Source organism: Phocoena sinus, chromosome 4 (genome assembly GCF_008692025.1).
Source record: "Phocoena sinus isolate mPhoSin1 chromosome 4, mPhoSin1.pri, whole genome shotgun sequence".
Classification (NCBI taxonomy): domain Eukaryota; kingdom Metazoa; phylum Chordata; class Mammalia; order Artiodactyla; family Phocoenidae; genus Phocoena; species Phocoena sinus.
The window spans coordinates 30747706-30770376 of NC_045766.1; the positions used below are offsets into that span (position 1 = coordinate 30747706).

The window sequence follows — 22671 nt, forward strand, 5'->3', positions numbered from 1 at the left end:
AGCTGGGCCAGTGAGCCATGGCCTCTGAGCCTGTGCATCCGGAGCCTGTGCTCCACAACGGGAGAGGCCACAACAGTGAGAGGCCCGCGTACTGCAAAAAAAAAAAAAAAAGTATACAAAAACAAAAGAAAACAAAACAAAACCAACAAAAAAACGGACAGATAGAGCCCTAGGACAAATGTTAAAAGCAAAGCTAAACAGACAAAATCACACAAAGAAGCATACACATACACACTAACAAAAAGAGAAAAAGGAAGAAAATATATATATCGTTCCTCCCAAAGTCCACTGCCTCAGTTTTGGGATGATTCGTTGTCTATTCAGGTATTCCACAGATGCAGGGTACATCAAGTTGATTGTGGAGATTTAATCTGCTGCTCCTGAGGCTGCACGGAGAAATTTCTCTTTCTCTTCTTTATTTGCACAGTTCCTGGGGTTCAGCTTTGGATTTGGCCCCACCTCTGCATGTAGGTCACCTGAGGGCATCTGTTCCTTGCCCAGACAGGATGGGTTTAAAGGAGCAGCTGATTCGGGGGCTCTGGCTCACTCAGGCTGGGCTGAGGGAGGGGTGTGGAATGCGGGGCAAGCCTGTGGTGACAGAGGCCGGCGTGACATTGCAATAGCCTGAGGTGCACTGTGTGTTCTCCTGGGGACGTTGTCCCTGGATCACGGAACCCTGGCAGTGGCAGGCTGCACAGGCTCCCGGGAGGGGAGGTGTGGATAGTGACCTGTGCTTGCACACAGGTTTCTTGGTAGCTGCAGCAGCAGCCTTAGCATCTCATGCCCGTCTCTGGGATCTGCGCTGATAGCCGTGGCTCACACCTGTCTCTTGAGTTCATTTAGGTGGTACTCTGAATCCCCTCTCCTTGCGCACCCCGAAACAATGGTCTCTTGCCTCTTAGACAGTTTGACTTTTTCCTGGACTTCCTCCCAGCTAGCTGTGGTGCATTAGCCCCCTTCAGGCTGTGTCCACGCAACCAAACCCAGTCATCTCCCTGGGGTCTGACCTCCGAAGCCTGAGCCTCAGCTCCCAGCCCCCACCTGTCCTGGTGGGTGAGCAGACAAGCCTGTTGGGCCGGTGAGTGCTGGGCGGCACCTATCTTCTGTGCAGGAATCTCTCCATTTTGCCCTCTGCATCCCTGTTGCTGTACCCTCCTCCACGGTTCTGAAGCTACCCCCATACGCCCCCTGCAGTGTCCGCCCATGAAGGGGCTTCCTAGTGTGTGGAAACCTTTCCTCCTTCACAGCTCCCTCCCACTGGTGCAGGTCCCATCCCTATTCTTTTGCCTCTGTTTATTCTTTTTTCTTTTGCCCTACCCAGGTACGTGGGGGGTTTCTTGCCTTTTGGGAGGTCTGAGGTCTTCTGCCAGCATTCAGTAGGTGTTCTTTAGGAGTTGTTCCACATGTAGATGTATTTCTGATGTATTTGTGGGGAGGAAGGTGATCTCCACATGTTACTCCTCTGCCATCTTGAAGGTCTCTTCCCCTCTTTAATTTCTGATATTAGTCATGCTCTCTCTTTTTTTCTTAGCCTGGCTAGAGCTTTATTGAGTTTATTGATCTTTTCAAAGAACCAGCTCTTGGTTCCATAGATTTTCTCTATTGATTTCCTGTTCTTAATTTTATTGATATCTGGTCTAATTTTTATTAGTTATTTTCTTTCCTTACTTTGGATTGAATTTACTCTTCTTTTTCTAGTTTCCTAAGGTGGAAATTTAGATGATTGATTTTAGATCTTCTTTACTAATAGATGCATTCAATGCTATAAATTTCCCTCTAAGCACTGCTTTTGCTGCATTCCACAAATTTTGGTAAGTTGTGATTTATTTTCTTTCAGTTTAAAATATTTTAACTTTTATATTGATATTTCTTCTTTGACCCATGTGCTATTTAGAAGTGTGTTGTTTAATCTCCACATATTTGGGGATCTCCCTGTTATCTTTCAATTATCGATTCCTAGTTTAATTCCATTGTAGTCTAAGGATAGACATTGCATAATTTCTATTCTTTTAAATTTGTTAGGTTTTGTAACAACTCTAAGAGTTCAACTAGTGAACCAGGTAGATGTGTTTCATGGCCCAGCATGTGGGCACCAACCTAACATCTTATGGTATGTTATGTGTGTTTTATTGCCCAGAATATGGTCTATCTTGGTGACTGTTCCGTGTGAGCTTGAGAAGAATATATATTATTAGTTGGATGAAATATTCTATATGTCAATTATATCCAGTTGATTGATGGCATTGTTGAATTGAACTATGTCCTAACTGATTTTCCACCTGCTGGATCTGCCCATTTCTGGGAGAGGGTGTTGAAGTCTCGCACTATGATAGTGGATTCATCTATTTTCCCCTTGTAGTTCTATCAGTTTTTGCCTCATGAAGTTTGATGCTCTGTTGTTAGGCACATACATTTTAAGAATTACTATGTGTTCTTGGAGAATTGACCCCTTTATCATTGTGTAATATCCTTTTTTATCCCAAATTCTGTTGATAAGAAGCAAGTCACAAGTCCTGCCAACACTTAAGGGGAGATTTTTACACAGAACAGTGACTTGTTGGGGGGTCAACCTAGGGTGTGTCCACCATATCTAGATATGGGCAGTGATCTTGGACCAATCATTTCACCTTTCTGCACTTTAGTTTCTACCCTTGAAAAATGAGGATAATAATTGTAACCACATCATTGGATCACTATGAGGATTTATTAATACCTAAGAAGCATTCAGAACAGTGGAACACAGCAGGTGTTTATGACTTTTAGCAGTTTCTCTTTAAAAATAGGGACATTTCCTGCACTGTCAACCTCTTAGAACTGTTACAAAACAAGTCAGGGGGATGCAAGGTCTCTGTTAACTAAAAAGCACCACATAAATGGGGATGGGTTATTGTTTTAAGGCTTATCTTCCTCACTCTTTTAACAAATGTTGCTTTTTGACTACTTTCCTGTATATTTTGCAATGACACATAATTGTCTCTTTACATTTGTGCATGGAAGGAAGTGAAGGCTCTGCATCTATTCATCATGTTGGTGCTTCACATCTGCCTGCTCTGACATATTTTCTGCCTTGTTTTAGCAGCTGCTCAGGCAACAGAAAGGTCACAGGGCAGCAAATAAAGAGATATGAATGCACTTAAGCTGCTGTGTGATCTTATGAAAGCCACTCACCCTCTCTGAGCCTGTAGAAGTAAAATAAGGGGTTGGACAGCACTAGCTAATCTCCAGATAACCCCTTCAGTGCATACCTTCTCTGATTTTGGCTTAATTTGTCAATTCTACCCAACTCCACTTGGAATCTCTTGACTCAGACCCATGAACTCTTTTCTTTTTATAGGTTGTTCATGGTTTTTAATGCTTTGTGCTCTCTTCCTGGACTTTAGATCATCTAATTTTCAATGGAATCAAGAAAGCCCCTTCAGAGACAGCAGAATTCATTCTCAGAAATGAATAATAATTCTAGGAGCCAGAAGCAAAGTAATGCTAACAAAGTCAAAAGGCAGGCAAAATTAACAGATGCTCCCAGTAATGAACAAGGTGCAGAGAGGTTTTTCATAATGACTGCTTCCGTAGAGCATAAATAGGAATGCATCCCTTTCCTCCCGTCTCCCCTCACACCATCTGTTATTTGTGTCAGGCAGTCAGTAATTGCTATATGTGACCCTTGTTGTTGGTAACAGGGACAACACTGTACACTGCAGCTTTCTTTGCTTTCTCCCATCTCCTGGCAGCTGTGGCTATAAGGTTTGTGTCTATCCTAAGATGGTAGATCAGGATTTCCCTGGCTCTTGTAACTAAATATAAACCAATCACTCACCCTCCCAATTGAGAAATAAGTTATAAATAACAAGTGGGAACAATCTTTCATCAGAGAGACTGTGGTTACTAGGAAACGGGCACTGCAGTCAAGCTGTCTATTGTCATTATGTATCCATATGGCATTGAATATAAGCTCTGGTTCTCTGTCTTTGGCCTTTCAAATGGTTCCTGAGTACACTGTTCTTGTATATTAGAGTATTCTACTCTTTGGTACATTTGGGGTTCTAATTTGGCCTCTGTCATCAACTTGCTGTGTGACTTTGGGTGAATTAATTCACCTCTCTGGTCCTCAGTTTAATTCTCAGTAAAAGCGATGAGAAGGTTCGGCTAGATCAGGGCTTAACAAATGACAGCCCACAGACCAACAAATCTGGTCTGCCATCTGTTTATGTGCAGCCAGCAAGCTAAGAATGGTTTTTACATTTTTAAATGGTTAAAATCAAAAGAATACTATTTCATGACATAAAATATTTTACTATTTCATAGTATAATTTGACAATACATAACTATAATTTGTAATAATGTACATTATAATATTTATGAAAATTATATGAAATCCCGGTTTGTGTCCATAAATAAAGTTTTGTTGGAATACAGCCACACTCGTTTACATGCTGTCTATGGCTGCTTTCAGACTCAACAGCAGAGTTGAGTAGTTGCAACAGAGATCATATGGCCTTCCAAGCCTAAAATAATTACTATTTGGCCCTTTACGGAAAAAGTTCACTGACCCCCGACCTAGGTGGTCTCTTAGTCAATTTATAAACTGACCAATTCTCAGTATAGTGCCTCCTCAACGTGGGAAAGAAATTCAGACTTTACATGAGACAGACCTGGGCTGCTTCTGGAGAAAATCTGGTGCTTCCAACAAGTCCTGATTATTACCCGGGCTGATGGGTGACCTGATAAGGACTAGAAATATCTCAGCCCAAGACAGGATTGGGTGCTGGATTCTGGTCCTGCCCTTGTCTGGGTCAGTCCAGGCCTGGGGACCAGGGTAGTGAGCCACATGCCTGCCCTGAGGACCGGAGCCTGCAGTGGTTCTAGGCCAAGGCCCCTGCAGGTCTAGTGGAGTGATGGGGTGTTAGGATGTCCTTGTCGTGACAGAGAGACTCCAAGTAACAGTGGCTTAAACAAGCCAGAAGATCGTTGGTCTTTTCCATAAAAGTCCAAGTAACCTATACACTAACAGAGGCATATCAACTTATTGCAATGTATGGAATTTATTTGGATCCTGCAAAAAAGTTTATGAGATAATTGGGGAAATTAAACACTGTATGTTTAATGATAATAACAAAGAATGGTATGATGATCATGTTTTTGAAAAAGAGTCCTTATCCTGAGATATATGCTAAAATATTTGTGGATGAAATGGTGTGATGTCTGTGATTTGCCTCAAAATAATCCACTTGGGGAGGATTGGAAGTGGATGAGGCCATACAGATGGAACAAAATTGGTCAGGAGTTAGTAGTTGAAGGTGTGTAATATGTATACACGGGTTCATTGTATTACTTTCTCTAATCACGTATATATTTGAAATTTTCCTCAGTAAAAAGTTAAAAATATTTAATGTTCATAACCAGTGATTTAAAATTTGTATTTTAAAGGAATTTAGTCTATGAAAAATCTCACACAAGAGCCAAAAGCATATAATTACCGTCATTGTGTTTTTGATAGAAATTTCTGGTAAAAAGTTTCCCTATGAGAAAAAAAAAATTCCTTGAAGAGGAATAATTGTATTAAAAGTTGTAAGCATTCAAAAACTTTCAATGGATGGAATATAGTTTATTAATAATTTCACTATTGATATATAATCATTTTAAATCTTAAAGTAGATAAAGAAGACATAGAACTTACCACTAATTCCATAGCCAAATACACCGACTTTTTTTTTAGCCTGCATATCAATCATGTAAATATTTAACATTTACCAGTGCCTACTATAATACTGCATGATGCATGGCGTTATATTATTTCTTCAATATAACCATAATAAAATTACTTCTTGGAATTGAAAATAAGTCTGGGTTGGCAGTGATTAGTATGGTGGCTTCTTAATCGTCAGGAACCCAGGCTTTATCCATTTTGTGTCTCTGCCATCCTCATTCTTGGCTTGTACCTCATGGTCCAATATGGCTGCTTTACCTCCTGCCATTAACTCTGTATTCCAGAGTGTAGAAAGGGGGAAGGGGTAAAAGACATGCCCTTTAAGAGCATGACAAGGAATTTGTACATGTCACTTTTGCTCACATCCCAAAAGCCAGAACCATGTGACCATTACTTGGAAGGGAGATTGGAAATGTAACCCTTAGCTGGGCAGCCATTCATTCTACTAAGAATGTTTTTACTATATTGTAAGGGGAGACTAGCCATTGCGGGGGCAATGAATAGCCTCTGCCATTGATACATTATAGGTATGTTTTACGTGCGGATTCCAGAAGTCTTCCTCTTGATCTGAGTCTATTTCTTGCTTTTCCCTTTCCTCCATCTGTATTCTGATCCCTCCTCCCCATTTTCCTGCTCTCTTGTAAATTGCTTAGTTTGAGAGTGCAAGTGACCACGTTCCTTCAGTTCTAGTTGTTCTGATCCAGACACCCCCTTACTTATTATTCATGCATTTCTACCCATGTAGTCATTTGTCTCTCCCACACCCACACTCACATACTTGGTTTTGCAGCACAGGGGACATAGGTTTAAGTCCTGCCTCCTCTACTTAATCTATCTGTGACCTTGGGTAAGTCCACTAAGCTTTATAAGCCTCATCTTCCTCACCTGAAAGAAGGCATCATTGCATCTGAAAGAGTCCCTGCTTAGCCTACATATGTGAGAATTGTGAGGATGAGAATAGTCGTGGGGAAGTGCTTGGGCTTTATAAAGGGTGAAGAGCCACATGGCTGGGAAGTAATGTATGGAGGGAGCCCAGGTACGCCGCACCTTTCCCGAATCTGATCACACTGTCCTTCTCACCGAGGGAGCCCCCAGGAGCCCTGTGTCTGCACGTGACCCCATCCCAGTTCCAGCTGGTTGACTCAGGCACAGAATCTTGTCCCAAACAGGCTTGATTTTTTATTTGGGGAATATGCATTTGGACTGGAGGGACAGATGATGGTGAGAGAATCCTACTAGTGGTTGAGGTCTGTAGGGGCCAATCACAAACCCTGGGATCCTAGAGTCTTTCCACGGTGCTAGAGGTCAGCAAGTCTTTGTATTCTGTGAGATGCCTTATTCCTTCAATAAATTCCATTTCTTTGCTTCAGTTTATTAGGTTAGTTTCTTTTCCATACAAGAACCTCAACTAAACTCTGTTATTGGCAAACTTGGCAGTGTTTAACATTTGGTGCCCTCATCTCTCAAAGCGAAAGGTAAACTGTGGTTTCTTCTGTTTCCATGTTCCTTCCCCATCAAAACTGGCCATTAGAAAAGGATCCAACAACAATTATTGACACTGTAAAAAACGTGAATTTGTAGATATACACCTCTCCCAGGCTGATCAAATCAGCCTGAATTCTAATCACATAATAAAACATATTTTTTTCTAATAAAAGAATTTTAGGTGTCAGAACAGAAATGAAAAGGTGGCCTCTCTGGCAAAAGGGAAGAGCTTTCGACCCTCTCCACCCCCATTTAACACTGTACTGCACAGGTGGCTGCCTAGTTTGCTTGTGTGTGTGCCCACATATGTATGTTTCCACGTTTGCGTACCACACTCCGTGCAATCACAAGCAAGCTTAGCTGTACCGGATTTGAAGGCAGAAGACCTGGCTTCTCCTATGTTTACCTGGCTATTTCTTCTTGCCCCCAAGACACCTCCCAAGCATTTAGCTCTCACTGAACTGGGGGTCCGACCTCTGAGGCTCTAGTCCTACATTCTGTCTTCTCACTCCTCACCCACTTCATATTTGGGTAGCTTGTCTTTGGTTTAACAGAAAAAAATGTTCACCAGACACTTATTAAAAATGCCAAGAGAGATTTTATTCAAGTTACTGCAGTAGGGGAGAGAGACTTTGGTATAGAACGGAACTCACCTCTACTCCTCACACTTGGTCAATCATCAGACCCTGACGATTTGGCCTCATAAACATTTCTGCATCCCTTCACTGCCTGAGTCAGACTCTCATCATCTCCTGGGTGACTTTCTATAAAATGTCCTTGTTGGTTGACCAGTCTCTGTTCCCACCCCTCCTCAACAGGCCCCAGCATGTCCTTCTATAACGTAAATCCAACTATGCCATTTCCTTTCGATAATTTGCTGTGAGACGACTGCACACAAGGTCCCCTCCCCAGGATGGGTTCTTGCTTCCTCCAGGCCGCCTCCACAGATATGGCCTCCCCAGGTCCCTAAGCATCTCTCCACGGCCGGCCTGTAGACCTAAATCGGCAATGCATTGCTCTGGCTCTGTGACCTAGCTGAGCCAACATAGTCCTCTTTACCTTTAATGGGGGGCCAGGGTGATACCTCAGCTGAAGGCATTGATTACTTTGACTTGGAATCTGAGGTATTTGTAACTCAAAAGGTGCTGAAGATACAGCTTTGAACTTTCTGAGCAGGGAGCAGATTTAGAAAGCTCCCAAGATGCCCTGCACAGAAGCTTCCAATTTCCAAAGTGAGCCATTTAAAAAATATGATATAAACCTTTCACTGCTTAAAGAAAAATGGGAAGTAGTACTAATATAACTGAAGAAGAAAGAAAAGGAAGAAGAAGCCTTAAAAGTAGATGAATAAGGAATACTGAGGGCTTAAAATACCTACTGTCCACCTTCTTTCTTGGCTGTTTGGTCTGCATGGCAGGACCCTGTGCAGAACAGACTCGCAAATGCCTCTGATGTGGGGCTGCCAGGTTAGGGCAGGTCCTGGTACCACCTCCTCACCCCTGCACAGTCAAAGTCAGTGCTCCCAGTGACATGCTGTCCTGCCTGGCCCTGCTGTGCTCTCCAGGAAGTGCTGGATTCCTTCAAATCATTAGCTGCTTTAGTCGAGAGGGACTGTAGAGGTTTTATGAGTGGGTCGTCTTTCATGTATAATGCAGCTTTGGATCCAGCCCTGACTCTACAGATCGTAGGCTAGGGTAGTCTGGATGCATTTATAAGACATCAACAAGAGCTGATAAGCATGACCTGTTGGGTCAGAGAAGGAAATTTTGTAGCTGGGTGCCTGGAGAGGAGAGAATAGGGACTTGTGACAGGAGAGAATGCCATCCCATGTGTGGCATTTGGGTTGCACTCAGCCTGCAGGTCTGGTTTTGGGCTTTCCTGAAAGGTATGTGACATCCCAGGCACAAACGAGGCTAGTGGGGAGTACAGATGACAGAGTGTGCTCTTCTCCGCCCATGCCCTCTCTCTATCACAGACTCCATGCATTCTAGAACCCTAGGGTTGCAGAGTGTCCCTGGGGAACAATTCCTTTGCCTTGGGAAAGCAGTCTTGTCACAGAAGCCTCAGAGGCAGGTAGGCTGTGAGCTGCCTTGGTGTGGGAGCTGGGATAGCAGAGGAAACAGGAGGACTTAGACACTTCTAGAATGAAGTAGGAGGGACTTGGGTGGGAGGGCAGGGCGGGAAGCAATGCCTTGGTTCTCTTTTTGGCAGGGGGCTGACTATTAAGAGCCATCGAAATTTGGAAATTAAATCTCGTGTGATTGTTATTTATGTTCATCTACTGGGGAAGTCTAGGGATATTTAGATTGGTTTCAGATGGGTCAACAAAGGACAGGAAAAGTTAGATGATGCCCCAACCTTACAGAACTGGCGAGAGCAAGAGTTTGGGCTTAAACCAAGTCTCTTTCCTGTTTCAGCAAGCTGGTTCAATTTGAATTTACTTACTGAGAAGAGAGTCTGTATTTTAGTGGCAGCGTAATTTCAGTGATTTTAGGAAACTGATTTAAGTTCTAAGAGCAGGGGCCAACGCCTTGTACGTCTTTCCTGTAGGGCATGTGGTTGAAGCTTAATCAATACCTTGCGAGTCATTTGATTCATTCACTAGAATCGGTAGCAGCATCTTCTCTGGAGTGTTGTAGGCAGTCATTGACAAAAGGTTGGGCAGATGTGGCAGTACAGTAGACCTTGTATCTCAACGTCACCACCCCCTCCAAAATGAAGGCGTGAAAGCCCTGGTAGATTTATGGTTAGACAGAAACCAAGGGGAAGGGTACATGCAAGACGGTAGGGAGGGGATTGAGTTTAGGGACTTCAGTAAAGATTAGAAGCAGTCAGGTCTCTGGGACAGAAAGAAGGGTTGAAAATTGGCCATTATCATTTGACAAAAATTTATCGAGTGCTTAGCACACATCAGGCATTGTTCTAGGGATTCAGCAGTGGATGAAACAGAATTGATTTATGGAGAAAGCATTTTGAGGATTGGGTTATATTTTATTTACATCTTTCCTTAAGCCCTTGCAGTCCCAGGATGATGGAAAGACTTGGATTTGTAAAATGTATATCCCAGCTTGTTCAAAAAAACTTATAGCAACTTCTAAAGTAGTATGCAATTCATGAAGATATCATAAAATAGAAGTAGAAGTAATAGGTAGAAGTAAATTTCAAAAAATTTAAAAATCGTTAGAAGCCGAATCCAGCCAGGAATAAGGCTAGTTACTAGGACACAACATGTATCTTCGAAATCCTAGATGCCACAAGTGAGCCACAGATGCTGCTTTGGGCTTTTCGGTGACTGAACAACTTGGGGGTTTGGGGGGGTGGTGATACCACCATTGAAACAACCAACCAACCATGGTTCTTTGGAAGAAGAACAACAAATCCTAATACCAAGACCGGAAGGAAATTCCTTTGAGAATCCTCCAAAAAACAGGACGCTCTGTGGATGTGCTATGAGCCTATATCACAAGCCAAAGGCCACTCAGGTGAGGCTGGGAGAGCTCTCACCTTGAACCCAATGGCCAGGGCTTCGTGGCTTCACATGGCATCTCCTGCAACAAGGGGGGGGCAAGCGTGCCCATTGTGCGTCAGGCCCTGCCGCTTTCTTCAGCAGACATTAAACACACGGGAAAGCATGGCTATTGATCCTGCATGTGTTTCATGAGATAAAGAACTTTAATGTGATTCACAGAATAGCTGGAAGCAAGGCAGGAGGAAGATAAGAAGGCTTGAAGTGAGCTTCTTGCAGAGAAATGTGGGTTTGTAAACATGATCAGAACAATCTCCGCTCAGGCCCTCTGGCTCACCTGGCTCATTACGTGCATGTGGGTTTGGCCATAGATGTGCTATGGAGTGGGTGAAGAAGGCCAGAGAAAGGATGGGAAAAGGCTGTCACGTTAGAGTAGAATGAATACATCTAGAAATGAAACTGCTTTGCCTTTTCCATAGAAATCATCTAGAGAGCCCCTCCCCCTCCCCCCTTTTAAGGAAGCACTTACTGTTCGGTCAGCTGGGATATCTGTGAATGAGATACACAGAGAAAAAGTGAAGCTGTGTCTCCACGTCTTTCTCCCAATGTATCTCCATGTCTTTCTCCCTCTGATGTTAGAAAACAATAAAATGGGAAAGAAATTGTGAAGGAAGTTTGATCAGTCATTACAAGGCAAGAAATGACACTAAAAGGTAACAAGGAATAAAGATTAATGTATGGGATGCAGAATCACATAACCGACCGTGATGGGTAGTTTTGGGGTACCTGCCAAACTCATATCCTCTTCTAGGAGACCTCCCCTCACACACACACACACACACACACACACACACACACACACACACTCATCCTCTGGGCCCAGCCCCTCCCTGCCTCTGTGACTCATCTCTCTCTTTCTTCAGTTGCATGGAGTAAGGATGGGCACGTGACCAAGGGCATCTGGTGCAGAGGCTGGGCTGCATCATTCTGATACTCATTCTCTCTCTCTCTCTCTCTCCCCCTCCTTCCCTCCCTCCCCCACTCCCTCTCACTCATTGGTTCTGGATCTTGGGGATAATGTAGATCCTGCAGATAATGTAGAGCTGGACATTTCCCCCTCATGTTTTGAAAAACAAAGAAAGCTGGTATGCAGAGAGAGAGGAAAGTGAATTAGAGGTACAGGGAGAAACGGGCCAGAGGCATGTGGCCTTAGACACACACACACACACACACACACACACACACACACACACACACATAAATACACACAGAGGAGAGTGTAGGAGAGAAGAGAAGGGAGGGGAAGGGCAACCTTGGTCCTACTGGCTTTCCACGAGATCTGCCTCTCCCTGGGGCCGTCCTCGTGTACTAGTGTGATGGAGATGGTTAAGATGTTTTAAGTGGTGTTTTTTTTCTATATTAAATAGTCACTGACCAAGATATTAAGTGAAATAGGAAGTTTTCTTTCTTTTGGGGTAAAGAATAGAGGATTAATTGATATAGCATAAATATACTTTATGTATTTATATATTTATGAATTTTAAAAAGGAAATAGCATATTTGTGCAGGTGGGAGGACAGTTGTGAAGTTTGCTAGAAAGTGGAAAAAAAAAAAAAACGTGAAGGAAAGAGCTCCCAGTTCTTTTTTTTTAAATTGAAGTATAGTTGATTTACAATGTCATGTTAGTTTCAGGTATACAGCACAGTGATGCAGTTTTATGTATATATATATGTATTCTTTTTTAAATTCCTTTCCCTTGTAGGTTATTACAAAATACTGAGGATAGTTTCCAGTGCTGTACAGTAGGTCCTTGTTGCCAGTTTCATGTTAATGTGTGTGTGTTGGGTGGAGGGTGAAATATTTCACGGGTTCTATTTGCTTTTCTGCTTTCCTATGTCAGTTTCACTTCTTCACCTGTATTCCAGATACCTCTGCCCAGTCCAGGTAGCTACACATAAACTTTGGGGAGAAGGGGGTGACGATGGTGGACTTAAAAACTGATGTTAAGTTCAGTAGTCACTAATTTAGGTGTGAAACAGAGTCAGATACATTCTTGAAGAAAAAGTTTGCTTTTGTCTCCAAACTAGCTAGAAAATTCCTAGGGCTGGGGTTGGGCAGGAGGGGGAGAGGTACACCTAGATTAAACCTAGAATCTCTGCTAGACTAAGTACCATCTTTTTCCAGCACCAGAGAATGTTGGGGAAATGAAGGCAGTGCCTGGGTGTCACCCTCATTGCCGTCCAGGTGAAGTCAGCTGACAACAGGGAGAGGGTTTCCCATCAGTGTCCTTGCAGGAAGGACTCTGCTCAGGGCCCCGAGGCTTCACTCAGGACTCGTCTGACCCAGAACTGTGGAAATATACCTCCTCCAAATGCCCTGACCCCTCAGGAGGGGGAAGTAAGGGCAAGTGGTACTGTGGAAGGGAAAATGGCTGCCTGCCTAGGCACGACCCAGGTGACAGTCCAAACCTGGGCAGTGATGGAAGCTTCCCCCCTCCCTCCTGGCTCTTTCAGATACATTAAAAAAACCTTCCTTGGCATGATTTAATTAATTTCACAGTTCTTACAATATTTTGTGAAAAATGAAACTCTAGGATAATTGTTGATTTGGGGGGGTGGATTTATGTAGTTAAGGAATCGCATGTGATTAGGTGGAGCTTTTACTGCACAAATTTTAAAGCTCTGTCTTTAATAATAAATTGAAGCTTTAAAAAGGAAATAAGGATATCGACAGATATTCTTCTCTGCTCTCAACCACAGATCAAGAAAGAATGTTTTTCTGACTCTACATTTCCTCCCCCCATCTTCAATGCCTTACACGCAGCTAGATCCACTGTAGATGCAAGATAAAACCTTTCTGAATGAACGAAAAGAGGTTTATTAATCGTCCTTTGGAAAGAATCCTGAAGGATACCAGAAAAAGCAAAAGTATTTTATTTACTCGTTAGATATTTATGCAGAAAATTCACTCTCTGGTCTTCATTTCGGAGGTGGGGAGTGATGAGTAATGTGGCCAGAGGGGCATGGCTTTGCGGAGGACGAAGGCGTAGGGAGCCACTCAGTGGTGGTGGTAGAGGGTGTACCTGGCCTCAGGCTGTATCTCAAGGGACTTAAAGAGCTTCTCACTGTCATGAAGCAGAACTTTCCTGGAGAGCAGGGCTTTGTTGGCGAGGCTAAGTAGTAACAACCACCCAAACTCAGCGGCTCTACAGAAAGTTTATTTACCACTCTTGTCACGCTCCAGGGCAGGTCACGAAGACTGCCTCTGCTTTGTAGCCTCGCCACTTGGATCCCATGACCTCCAAGCCTGCAGTGCCAGGGGAAGGCAGAGCTGGAGCATCGCACGGGAGGGTCTTCAGGACCAGCCCCGAAAATGGCCTGGGTCACTTGAGCCTGTATCCCATCAATCCAGACTCACTCCCATGGCCCTAGCTGCAAAGGAGCTGGGAAACGTGCCTTAACTGTGTTCCTAAGAGGAACGGGGTGGGGAGTGCATAGCAGTGTCTGCCACAGAGGGCCAGTGGGGAGGGGGTGACAGCCAAAGATCAGGGAGAAGGGAGCACCTATGTGGGAGCAGATGAGTGTCTACCCCAGCTTCTCCTGGGGTGTCTGGCGGGAATGTGCATCAAACATGGTCCTTCCCCACGTGAAGGCCATACTCTTCCTTTTCCTTGGCTAAATGAAAGGATGGCAATTTAAGTGCAATTAGTGAGCTGGACCATGTTAGAATGCATACCTGTGAATTAGATGTGATACCCTTTTTTGCACTAGGTAAAGTTCCATGACAAACTGGAACCTGAGGAGGCTGTAACGACAGGGCGAGCGGCTTGTGTGCCCTGAGACTGTGTGTCTCTGTTGGGGCATGGGCTTGAGTTGCTTGAGGGTCCAGACACCTTCTCTGTGCTCCCCCTTACAAACCAGACTGGAGGAGAGAGGGAACAGAGGCTAGATCAGGAGCCCCTGAGACTCTCCCCCTCCTGCAGGATTGGATTGCTGGCCCACAGGGAGAAGAGAACTTGTGCCGAGGGAGGGACACACCCAGCTTGCGACTCATCCTGTTCTTTGCGAGTGAGTCGAAGTCCCTCCAACCAAGACTCTAGTAAAGAGATATTACCCTTTAAGACATGTGCCTTTTAAAAAATGATTGAAGTGTTGTTGATTTACAATACTGTGTGCCTTTTAATTGTTGGGTGGCTTTCAGAGCACCATAGCTATTCCCCAGGGTCTCTACCGCCATTGTGTGATACTGTCCTGTAGGACACACAGGGGACACTCTCTGGAGGTTTCTGACAGGGTCATCCAGTTGGCCTTGGGCTCCTTCGGACTTTCCAAACAGGCCAGTGAGTCCCAGCTCTGGGCATGACACGGCAGGTGTGTCTGGTTATCTAAGGGGGTACGGGGGAATCACAAAGTCTGTAAATCAAAGTGTAAGTTTATTGAGTTTGCATTTTTATCAGCAAGAGGGGGTTTTCCTGAGTGGGAATCTTATCCTGGAAGCCAGGGCCCCAGGCCTGCCCAGCCTTTCTCTCTGTCCTTTAGCTTCAAGGAACAGGTACCTCTTCTCTAAATTGACCGGCACTGCTCTGTCCCTTGTCACTTGGAGGAGGGGGCTAATCTGTTGAAGCAGACATCTGCCCTGAGCCATGAACGACTGCCATGAGCCATGATGAAGGGGGTTGAGAATGGGCGGACCACCAGATCACACCCCGAGCACCCAAATAGCACAGGCTCCTAACATCTAAATAGAAGGGGTCAGGGGCAGCAAGGCAGTTAGAAAAACAGGGCTGATGGCTTGGGACTGGTCTTGAAGCAGCATTTCTCTAAACCATCACCCTTTTTACTTATACTGGGTCTTGTTGGAAGGGGAAAGGTTGAGGAAAATTGAGAGAGGTTAAGCTCTCTGCTCCCCAGCCTCTCCCTGGCCAGTTGTTTGGGTTTCCATTAGGTACATGACTGGGACAGTACCCACTGTAATGGCAGGCTAGTGTATTCCTCCTAGCTGGTGCATCCTGGCGCTGCCGCCGGTGTGGACCCCTCCTCCCTCCACCAGAGCTGAGACGGGCAGACCTCCCCGTCTCACCTCTCTCCCTGCAAATGGGCCTCCAGAGAGGAGAGGCGTTGCCCCAGGGTTGTGTGCTGTGTGAGTCACCAGCCAAAGTGATCAACCTTGAATGCTTGCCAAGTGACATGAGGGCAGCTGCGCTGAAGGAGTAGTCGGGACCTCCAGAGCACAAGACGTGTAAACTGTAAAGTGAGCACAGAGGGAAGGTGCCCTCCTGTTCTGTGTCCACTCCCAGCTCTGCCCCAAAGGACCCAGCTTTCACAGCTTCTTGCCATTCTCTCCCACAGCACAATAAGCACTGATGTTCTGGGGGCTGAGGGTGTGTACGGACACCGGGAAAGGAGCCCCCAACCGTGGTGTTGTGTTTGCCGCCCTGCAGCCACCAGGCGGCCCCAAGTCCCAGAGGGAAGGTGAGACAGTGGCTGCCACCTGGGGTGGGAGGTCGGACACAGTGCGATGATTGTTTTCCCGGGGCCTCCGATCCCCACAGAGAACGTCCTGGCCATATCCCTCTTGGGAGGGTTACTCTCAGGCCATGTGTCACAAATGTTTCATCTGAGAGAAGAGAAGGGGACAGCTTAAGTGCTGTCCTCTGAGGGCCCAGGTTGCATCTTCTTGTATTTTTGTGTTCCACCCAGTTTGCGGGGGTCAGCAGTCCTCCTCTACTTCCCATCAGGAAGATTGTTAGTTTGCCTATTAGGTTGTCACTGAGGTTTCAGTTGCCGCTCTGAGTTATCTCTGTTTACAGAACAGAGAACAACCAGGGAGTTGTTTTCTAAAGAAGAAAGCTTCGTGTTAGAAGTTTTTCAAAACTCTGAGAAGAGAGAGAGGGATCCAGTGGGACTCTGGGGACTTCCAGGGCCTCAGGCCAGTTACCCTTGGCGGTGAAGTTCCTTGTGCTTTCCTGCTCACTCCTAGAGGAGCTGCTCTGAAGAAGCAGACGGGACCACGAGATGCGTCTGTATTTAACTGTTTTGTGAAGACTTCCAGAACTAGGCTCCACTAGCCCGTTACTGAAATAAGCATCCCCTTCATCACTAGACTGACTTGTAGTCTTCTAGAAATTCTCCAGATATATTTCCTGAATGAAGGTAGAGAGACTAACGTCTGGAAACGAAGGGAGTGTTCTGATGTCAGCCTGTGGGTTGCAGGTCACCATCAGAGCAAGTTAATTCTCAGGTAGACAGACAGTTGTTTTTTCTTGTAGCTCGTTCCCAAAGAGAAAAAAGTATTTTTTAAAACCAGCACTTTCAAAACCTCTTGTGTGGCGGCTGAGTACCGAGCAGCTGTGGTGAGGGGCCTGGCGGTGTGTTCTCTGTCATTCTCTGCCTCTTCCTGAGCGCTTTCTCGAGGGCAGCAGGTGGAGGATAGAGGAACGGTCAGTTCTAGGCTCACTTGCGGCCTTTGGTTAGAGGCAGATCAATTTCATGGGTAATTCAGGAAAAAAAAATTGACTTGAGTCATGCTTTTGTGACAGACCAAAACCCAAGATGACAGTGATATCGCTGTAATCCCAGAATGTAATATAATTTCATAATTGGGAATTAGTGCTTGAAAACACTAAAAACTTAGAAGCAACAGCCCCAATGAGTCATTTTGCATCAAGTTTACTAGGAAGAATCATTTCTCACGATTCCTCAGTGGTCCCAGCAATTACGTCTGTTGAAAGTACTGTGTTTCTTCTATTTTCCTCTTAGAAGTTTATACATTTTGACCAATAGGCATGGATAGTAAGAGTGTGCTTTAAATGACTTTAAAAAAGTGCATTGATACACTTTATCAAGGCTCATTTAATGCACTATCGTTTTAGGAAAATGATTCCAGCTCTGTTTTCTGGTACCTGTGGCAACAAATGTGTAGATATATCAGAAATAGTATTTGTTTGTATTAAAATATATTCCCCATGCCTTCCAATTCCTACCTGATGGAGCAGGCATTTTGCACTCTGGTGTGGATACGGAGTACCAATTTGTCCATTCTAGTCAACTGTCTTGACTACCCAGGCGAAGCAATTTCCCACCAGGTTAAACAACCTTCCAAAGCCTTCTTTCTGCTCCCCTTACTTCCTGGCCTGTATCCTTAGTACGTAGTTTGTAAACATTATCACAGAGGGTTTGGTACTTTAATTTGTTCATCTAAAAGGTTGGACAAAATTAACCATGTTTGCCCTTCAGTACATTAGATCTGCAGCTACGTTAGTTGTCTCTGTGTCTTTAGATTTTGCAAAAGGGACTGAAATCCAGCAAATCGTATTAGAAGCCCATTCAAAAGTGAACAAAAAAGCAAATGAAAACCACCCAGAACGACGTGGTGTATTTTTCACTTTGCGTTTTGTAGGCATAAGTCCCTTCTTTATAATTTGCAATTTTTTCTGAGAGGCGGTGGATTTTCACTTCAGAGGCAAACAGTATCATGACAAGACAGCCGCAGGAGCCTGCAAGAGAAAGAACAAACAGCATGTCGGGACAAATATTTCTGATTGTAAGGGACAGGAAAGAGGGTTTGTGTGCAAACTAAAGAAGGCCTTTCCCGTCATCCTCATTTGCATTCTCCTGCAAAACTGTATTTCAAATTTGTAATCGCGAGCACTGGGTTCTCCAACCGATGGCTGGTAGTGCCTGGGTTATGGTTCTGCGTGAGAAGACTTTCGGGGGTGGTGTGGGTAGAATCAAGCCGATCTTACAAAGACTGGGAGACGTTCCACTTTGCGTGAGGAGAAGGCTGAATTGCTGGGCACCTCAAAAGCACAGTGGTGGAGTCAGGCTATAAAGCAGCAGCCACCGCTATGGTGTGGCTTCAAAAGAACAATTTCTCTGTACTTCACAGGTCATGCAGAAAAAATGGCAGTCATCCAGCCCCCTTGTGAAAGGGCTGAGGGTTTCCTTCAGAAGGCTTTCATGGCTTCTCCCCCTCCTCGGGCTCCCACCTGGCCACAGCTGCCCAGATGTGTCCCTGAGCAAAGGCAGCCATGGATAAGGTGTCAAGGCGGAGAGTATCTGTTCTCCTTGTTTGTAATAGAACTCGGGATTTTTACCTGGGCACGTGGCTGACTTGAATGAGGGCTACATTGGTTGAGGGGGGCTGGGATGTAGGGGCCGGAAAGTTTCCTTGAAGTGTGCAGTGTTAGGGGCCTGCACTCTCTCTCCCCTGTCCTCCTTCCTGTAGCTGAAATATGGATGCAATGGCTGGAGCACCAGCAGACGTTTTGGACAAGGTGGCCTTAGAAATGGAAGCCATATATTATGGAAGAACAGGAAGGGAGGAATTTTGGATATCAGACACCGGGAGCCACCAGTGTCTTCAGTGGACTTTAACCTCTAGATTTTTGTGTGAGAGAATAATAAACATGTATTTTTTTAACCCATTATTATTTAATTAATTAATTTATTTTCGGCTGTGTTGGGTCTTCGTTGCTGCGCGTGGGCTTTCTCTAGTTGGGCGAGCGGGGGCTACTCTTCGTTGTGGTGCGTGGGCTTCTCATTGCGGTGGCTTCTCTTGTTGCGGAGCACAGGGTCCAGGTGTGCGGGCTTCAGTAGTTGTGGCACGTGGGCTCAGTAGTTGTGGCTTGTGGGCTCTAGACCTCAGGCTCAGTAGATGTGGCGCACGGGCTGAGTTGCTCCGCAGCATGTGGGATCTTCCCAGGCCAGGGCTCGAACCCGTGTCCCTTATATTGGCAGGCAGATTCTTAACCACTGCACCACCAGGGAAGCCCTATTATTATTATTATTATTATTTTCCCCTTATTTATCACTCATTGGTAACCTAATCTAATCTTAAGTGGTGTGGCTGTGGCCTGGATGAGATCTCTGCAGGACAGGAGCACGTCATATTGAGTGGTGCCTGGAAACTCTAATAGTCCCTCTCCCGTGAGGATGGAGAATGAGAGCCCCCCAGATGGGTGGATGGCACAGGGGCAGAAGAGTCAGGGGCATCGAGGAGAGCTGGGGCTCCCAGGGCTCCCACAGCTACATCTGCATCCTAGGGCATCACAGTGGGGTGCTAGTTAACAGGAAACTTGCTGAGACGGTTTTCAGACTTTGGTCAAACCAATTTGGGTTCAAACCCTGATTCTGCAAGTAGCTATGTGAAAGTAGTCAATTTTAACCTCCAAGCCTCCATTTCTTTGTCTATAAAATGTGGACAATAAAGATGATTCAAGATTAACACTTGGTATTAGATCACTAACTGGTAGCTGTTCCTCTGGTTTTTATGTATTTTTTCATCTTGCAAGTCTTCGTTCCACCACACGCCAAAAAACCCCTGAGTCCATCAGATAGGCCACGCCAGAGAACGTACTGATACTATAGCGCCTCGTTCCTCCACATGCTCTCCCATTAGGTTTATGACTCCTTGAGGAGGGGTAAGTGCTTTTGCCTTCAATTACAGTCAATTCAAATGCCCTGGGAGCAGCAACATAGTGGCTTAAGTTCCCATTCATTAATTCACTCATTCATTTATTCCGTGAGACTTATTACGGGCCAAGCATGGGAATAGTGGTGGAGATTTCAACATTAAAGAAAATGCAGATGGTTTCTGCTGTAACAGAGAGTATAATCAGGCAGGGAACTCAGATAAAACAGTTGTAAACCAATTGCAGTGGGTGTCATAGTAAGGTAGGTGCAGGTAGCTCTTACTGAGTAGGTGGGCAGCATCCTAGAAGGTCCTTTGGAAGTAGTTGTAGGAAAAGTTAGCAAAGGGAGGTTGGGCCGTGTGGGGAGAACGCTCCAGACATGAGGTGCTACCATGCAAATGATGTTCCCATTCCTTTTCCGAAGGCTGGGTGTGGGTTGGTAAGATGGGGGTGGGGTTGGTTTGGGGGTGAGGAGGAAAGGTGAAATTCTATTTCTTCTGTGAGAATTTCACCTGGGACCGGCTCCCGCCACCATCATACATCCCCAAGTAATTAAGTGATATAATTTTCTTGAAACTTTACTTCCCACCAGCCTTGGAGAATATTCCTTTGTAAAAATTGTCAGCCTATTTTTGTATTCTGAGCTTAAAACCAGAGCTCTCCCCTGGCAATACTGTATTATTCCTTTATTGTTGGATCCAACAAAAAGGCTGAGATGCTGTTTTCTCTTTATCTTTTATTTGAAAATTGTGGAGAAAATGCCATTGCTTTTACCATAAGAACCTCTTTGTGTGAGGAGATGGTGAATTTCAGACAGAAGCGAAACACTGTATTTCCCTGGTGCTTGAAAGGAAAATTCAAGCTCGGTTTTCTTTTTCAAGTTGTTAAATATTTTAAAGGTACTGCTTTGTTAAGGAGAAGGCATCACACTGAGACTGCATTTCAAATTCTTAAAGTAAAAGTTGCTTGAGTATCTAAGACCCATAGCCCTTTACTGGAGCTAATACTTCAAGCATGCAAGCTCCCCAAACACGATATAGTTGTTAAGAGGATGGTCTGAGATTCTGCTCTTGGAGTCTGGGGTGTTCGTGTGGTCAACTTGGTCATTTCAGAGTCAGAGCATGGAAACCCAGCCTGAGTCTCTGCCAACCCCTCAGCGACGCTAGGACACACGGAGGGAAACAACTCAGTGTGAATTTAGGATATTTTTGCCTCTCTCTGTCCCTGGCTCTAAAGGAAATGTGGGACCACCAATACCTATTTATGGATTATGGACCAAAAGATACCCAAGAAGGGGCTTCCCTGGTGGCGCAGTGGTTGAGAGTCCGCCTGCCGATGCAGGGGACGCGGGTTCGTGCCCTGGTCTGGGAAGATCCCACATGCCGCGGGGCGGCTGGGTCCGTGAGCCGTGGCCGCTGAGCCTGCGCGTCCGGAGCCTGTGCTCCGCAACGGGAGAGGCCACAACAGTGAGAGGCCCGCGTACCGCTTAAAAAAAAAAAAAAAAAAAAAAAATACCCAGGAAGAGTTTCTGTTTGTGGCCTGGCCGCTGGGGACATGAAGAGAGGTGTGTAAGGGATGTGAGTGGTGGTGGGAACAGGGCTCAGCACGTTTCCCAGTCTGGCCCTTCGCTTCCAGCAAGGGGGCTCCTGCTATGGGTCCCACATTTAGAGGGTCCTGCTCTCTCTCCTGTTGACACCCCTCCTCATGGGGTGAGGAATGCTTGATGTCAGTGGGATGGGGCCATGTGGAGTCCCTGGCCACATGCCAGATGGTACCCCTGGGACCCAGGAATTTCCTCCACAAGCAGCCCTGAGCACACTTCCTGGGCTGGCACGAGCATCTTCCCTGGGCCCATTTATACAGGGGTGGATTTTGTGGCTTCTGCTGTACAGGCCTGAGGGTGGCCAAGGAACAGCTGTTTGGGGGGCATGGTCAGAGCCCGGATACGCGGTGGAGTGTTCACACACTTATGCTTGAGGCCCTTTACGGCGTGGATGGAACCAGCCACGGGAAGAGAGACGAATAGACAGGGCTCGGCCCTCCTCTCATCACCATATCAGGTGCAGAATTCCCAGGGCTCAAGAAGTCTAAATCTGAATCTGGCCTCCAGGTCCAGGTCCTAGAGAGACGTGTGTCAAGGGTGAAGGACAGACATGTTTCACTGAATAGTCTCTTAGCTTATAACTTTTAAATGATGAGACACGTGGTACGTGGGCTTTCATTCGTGCTCTTGCCCAAGGGTTAGGATCAAGCCTGCATGCTTCCTCCCAGTTACCCATGTCCCCCAAGAGCCCAAACTCAGCTGGGGCCATTTGGACAGATTTCCTCCTTGTCTGTCTATCTGACCAGCACTGCTGCAGCTCATAAGAAAGGTTAAAGTTTACACCAGATTTAGGGAAACCTGACAAGCCTTGCTCAAGCTAGAATTTGGAATATAACCAGGCATACGAGGTTTTGCAGCCGGGTGTCTTACTCAAAGACGAGCCATTTTCCTTTCACGTGTTTGATTTCCCCACCATCTGGCTGATACCGTAGTGTTTTGTTTTGTTTTTTTCCCTTCTCCTTTTAATGACTTTGATTACTGAGTTAATTTCTGACCGAATA

General features: G+C 45.3%; 1 protein-coding gene across 2 annotated transcripts in view; it reads right to left on the bottom strand.

Annotated features, from left to right (window-relative positions):
* Positions 1 to 17886: 17886 nt before the first annotated feature.
* The window catches only part of CLRN1 (clarin 1), a 38140-nt gene continuing 33355 nt past the window's right edge, over positions 17887 to 22671 (bottom strand). The window contains exon 3 of one of the 2 annotated variants that reach the window (XM_032631351.1): positions 17887 to 18150. In XM_032631351.1, the coding sequence (XP_032487242.1) occupies positions 17981 to 18150 (170 nt within the window). In that variant the 3' untranslated portion in view covers positions 17887 to 17980. Of the gene's footprint in view, positions 18156 to 22671 lie in introns of both variants that reach the window. The other variant, XM_032631350.1, reaches the window with a different exon arrangement.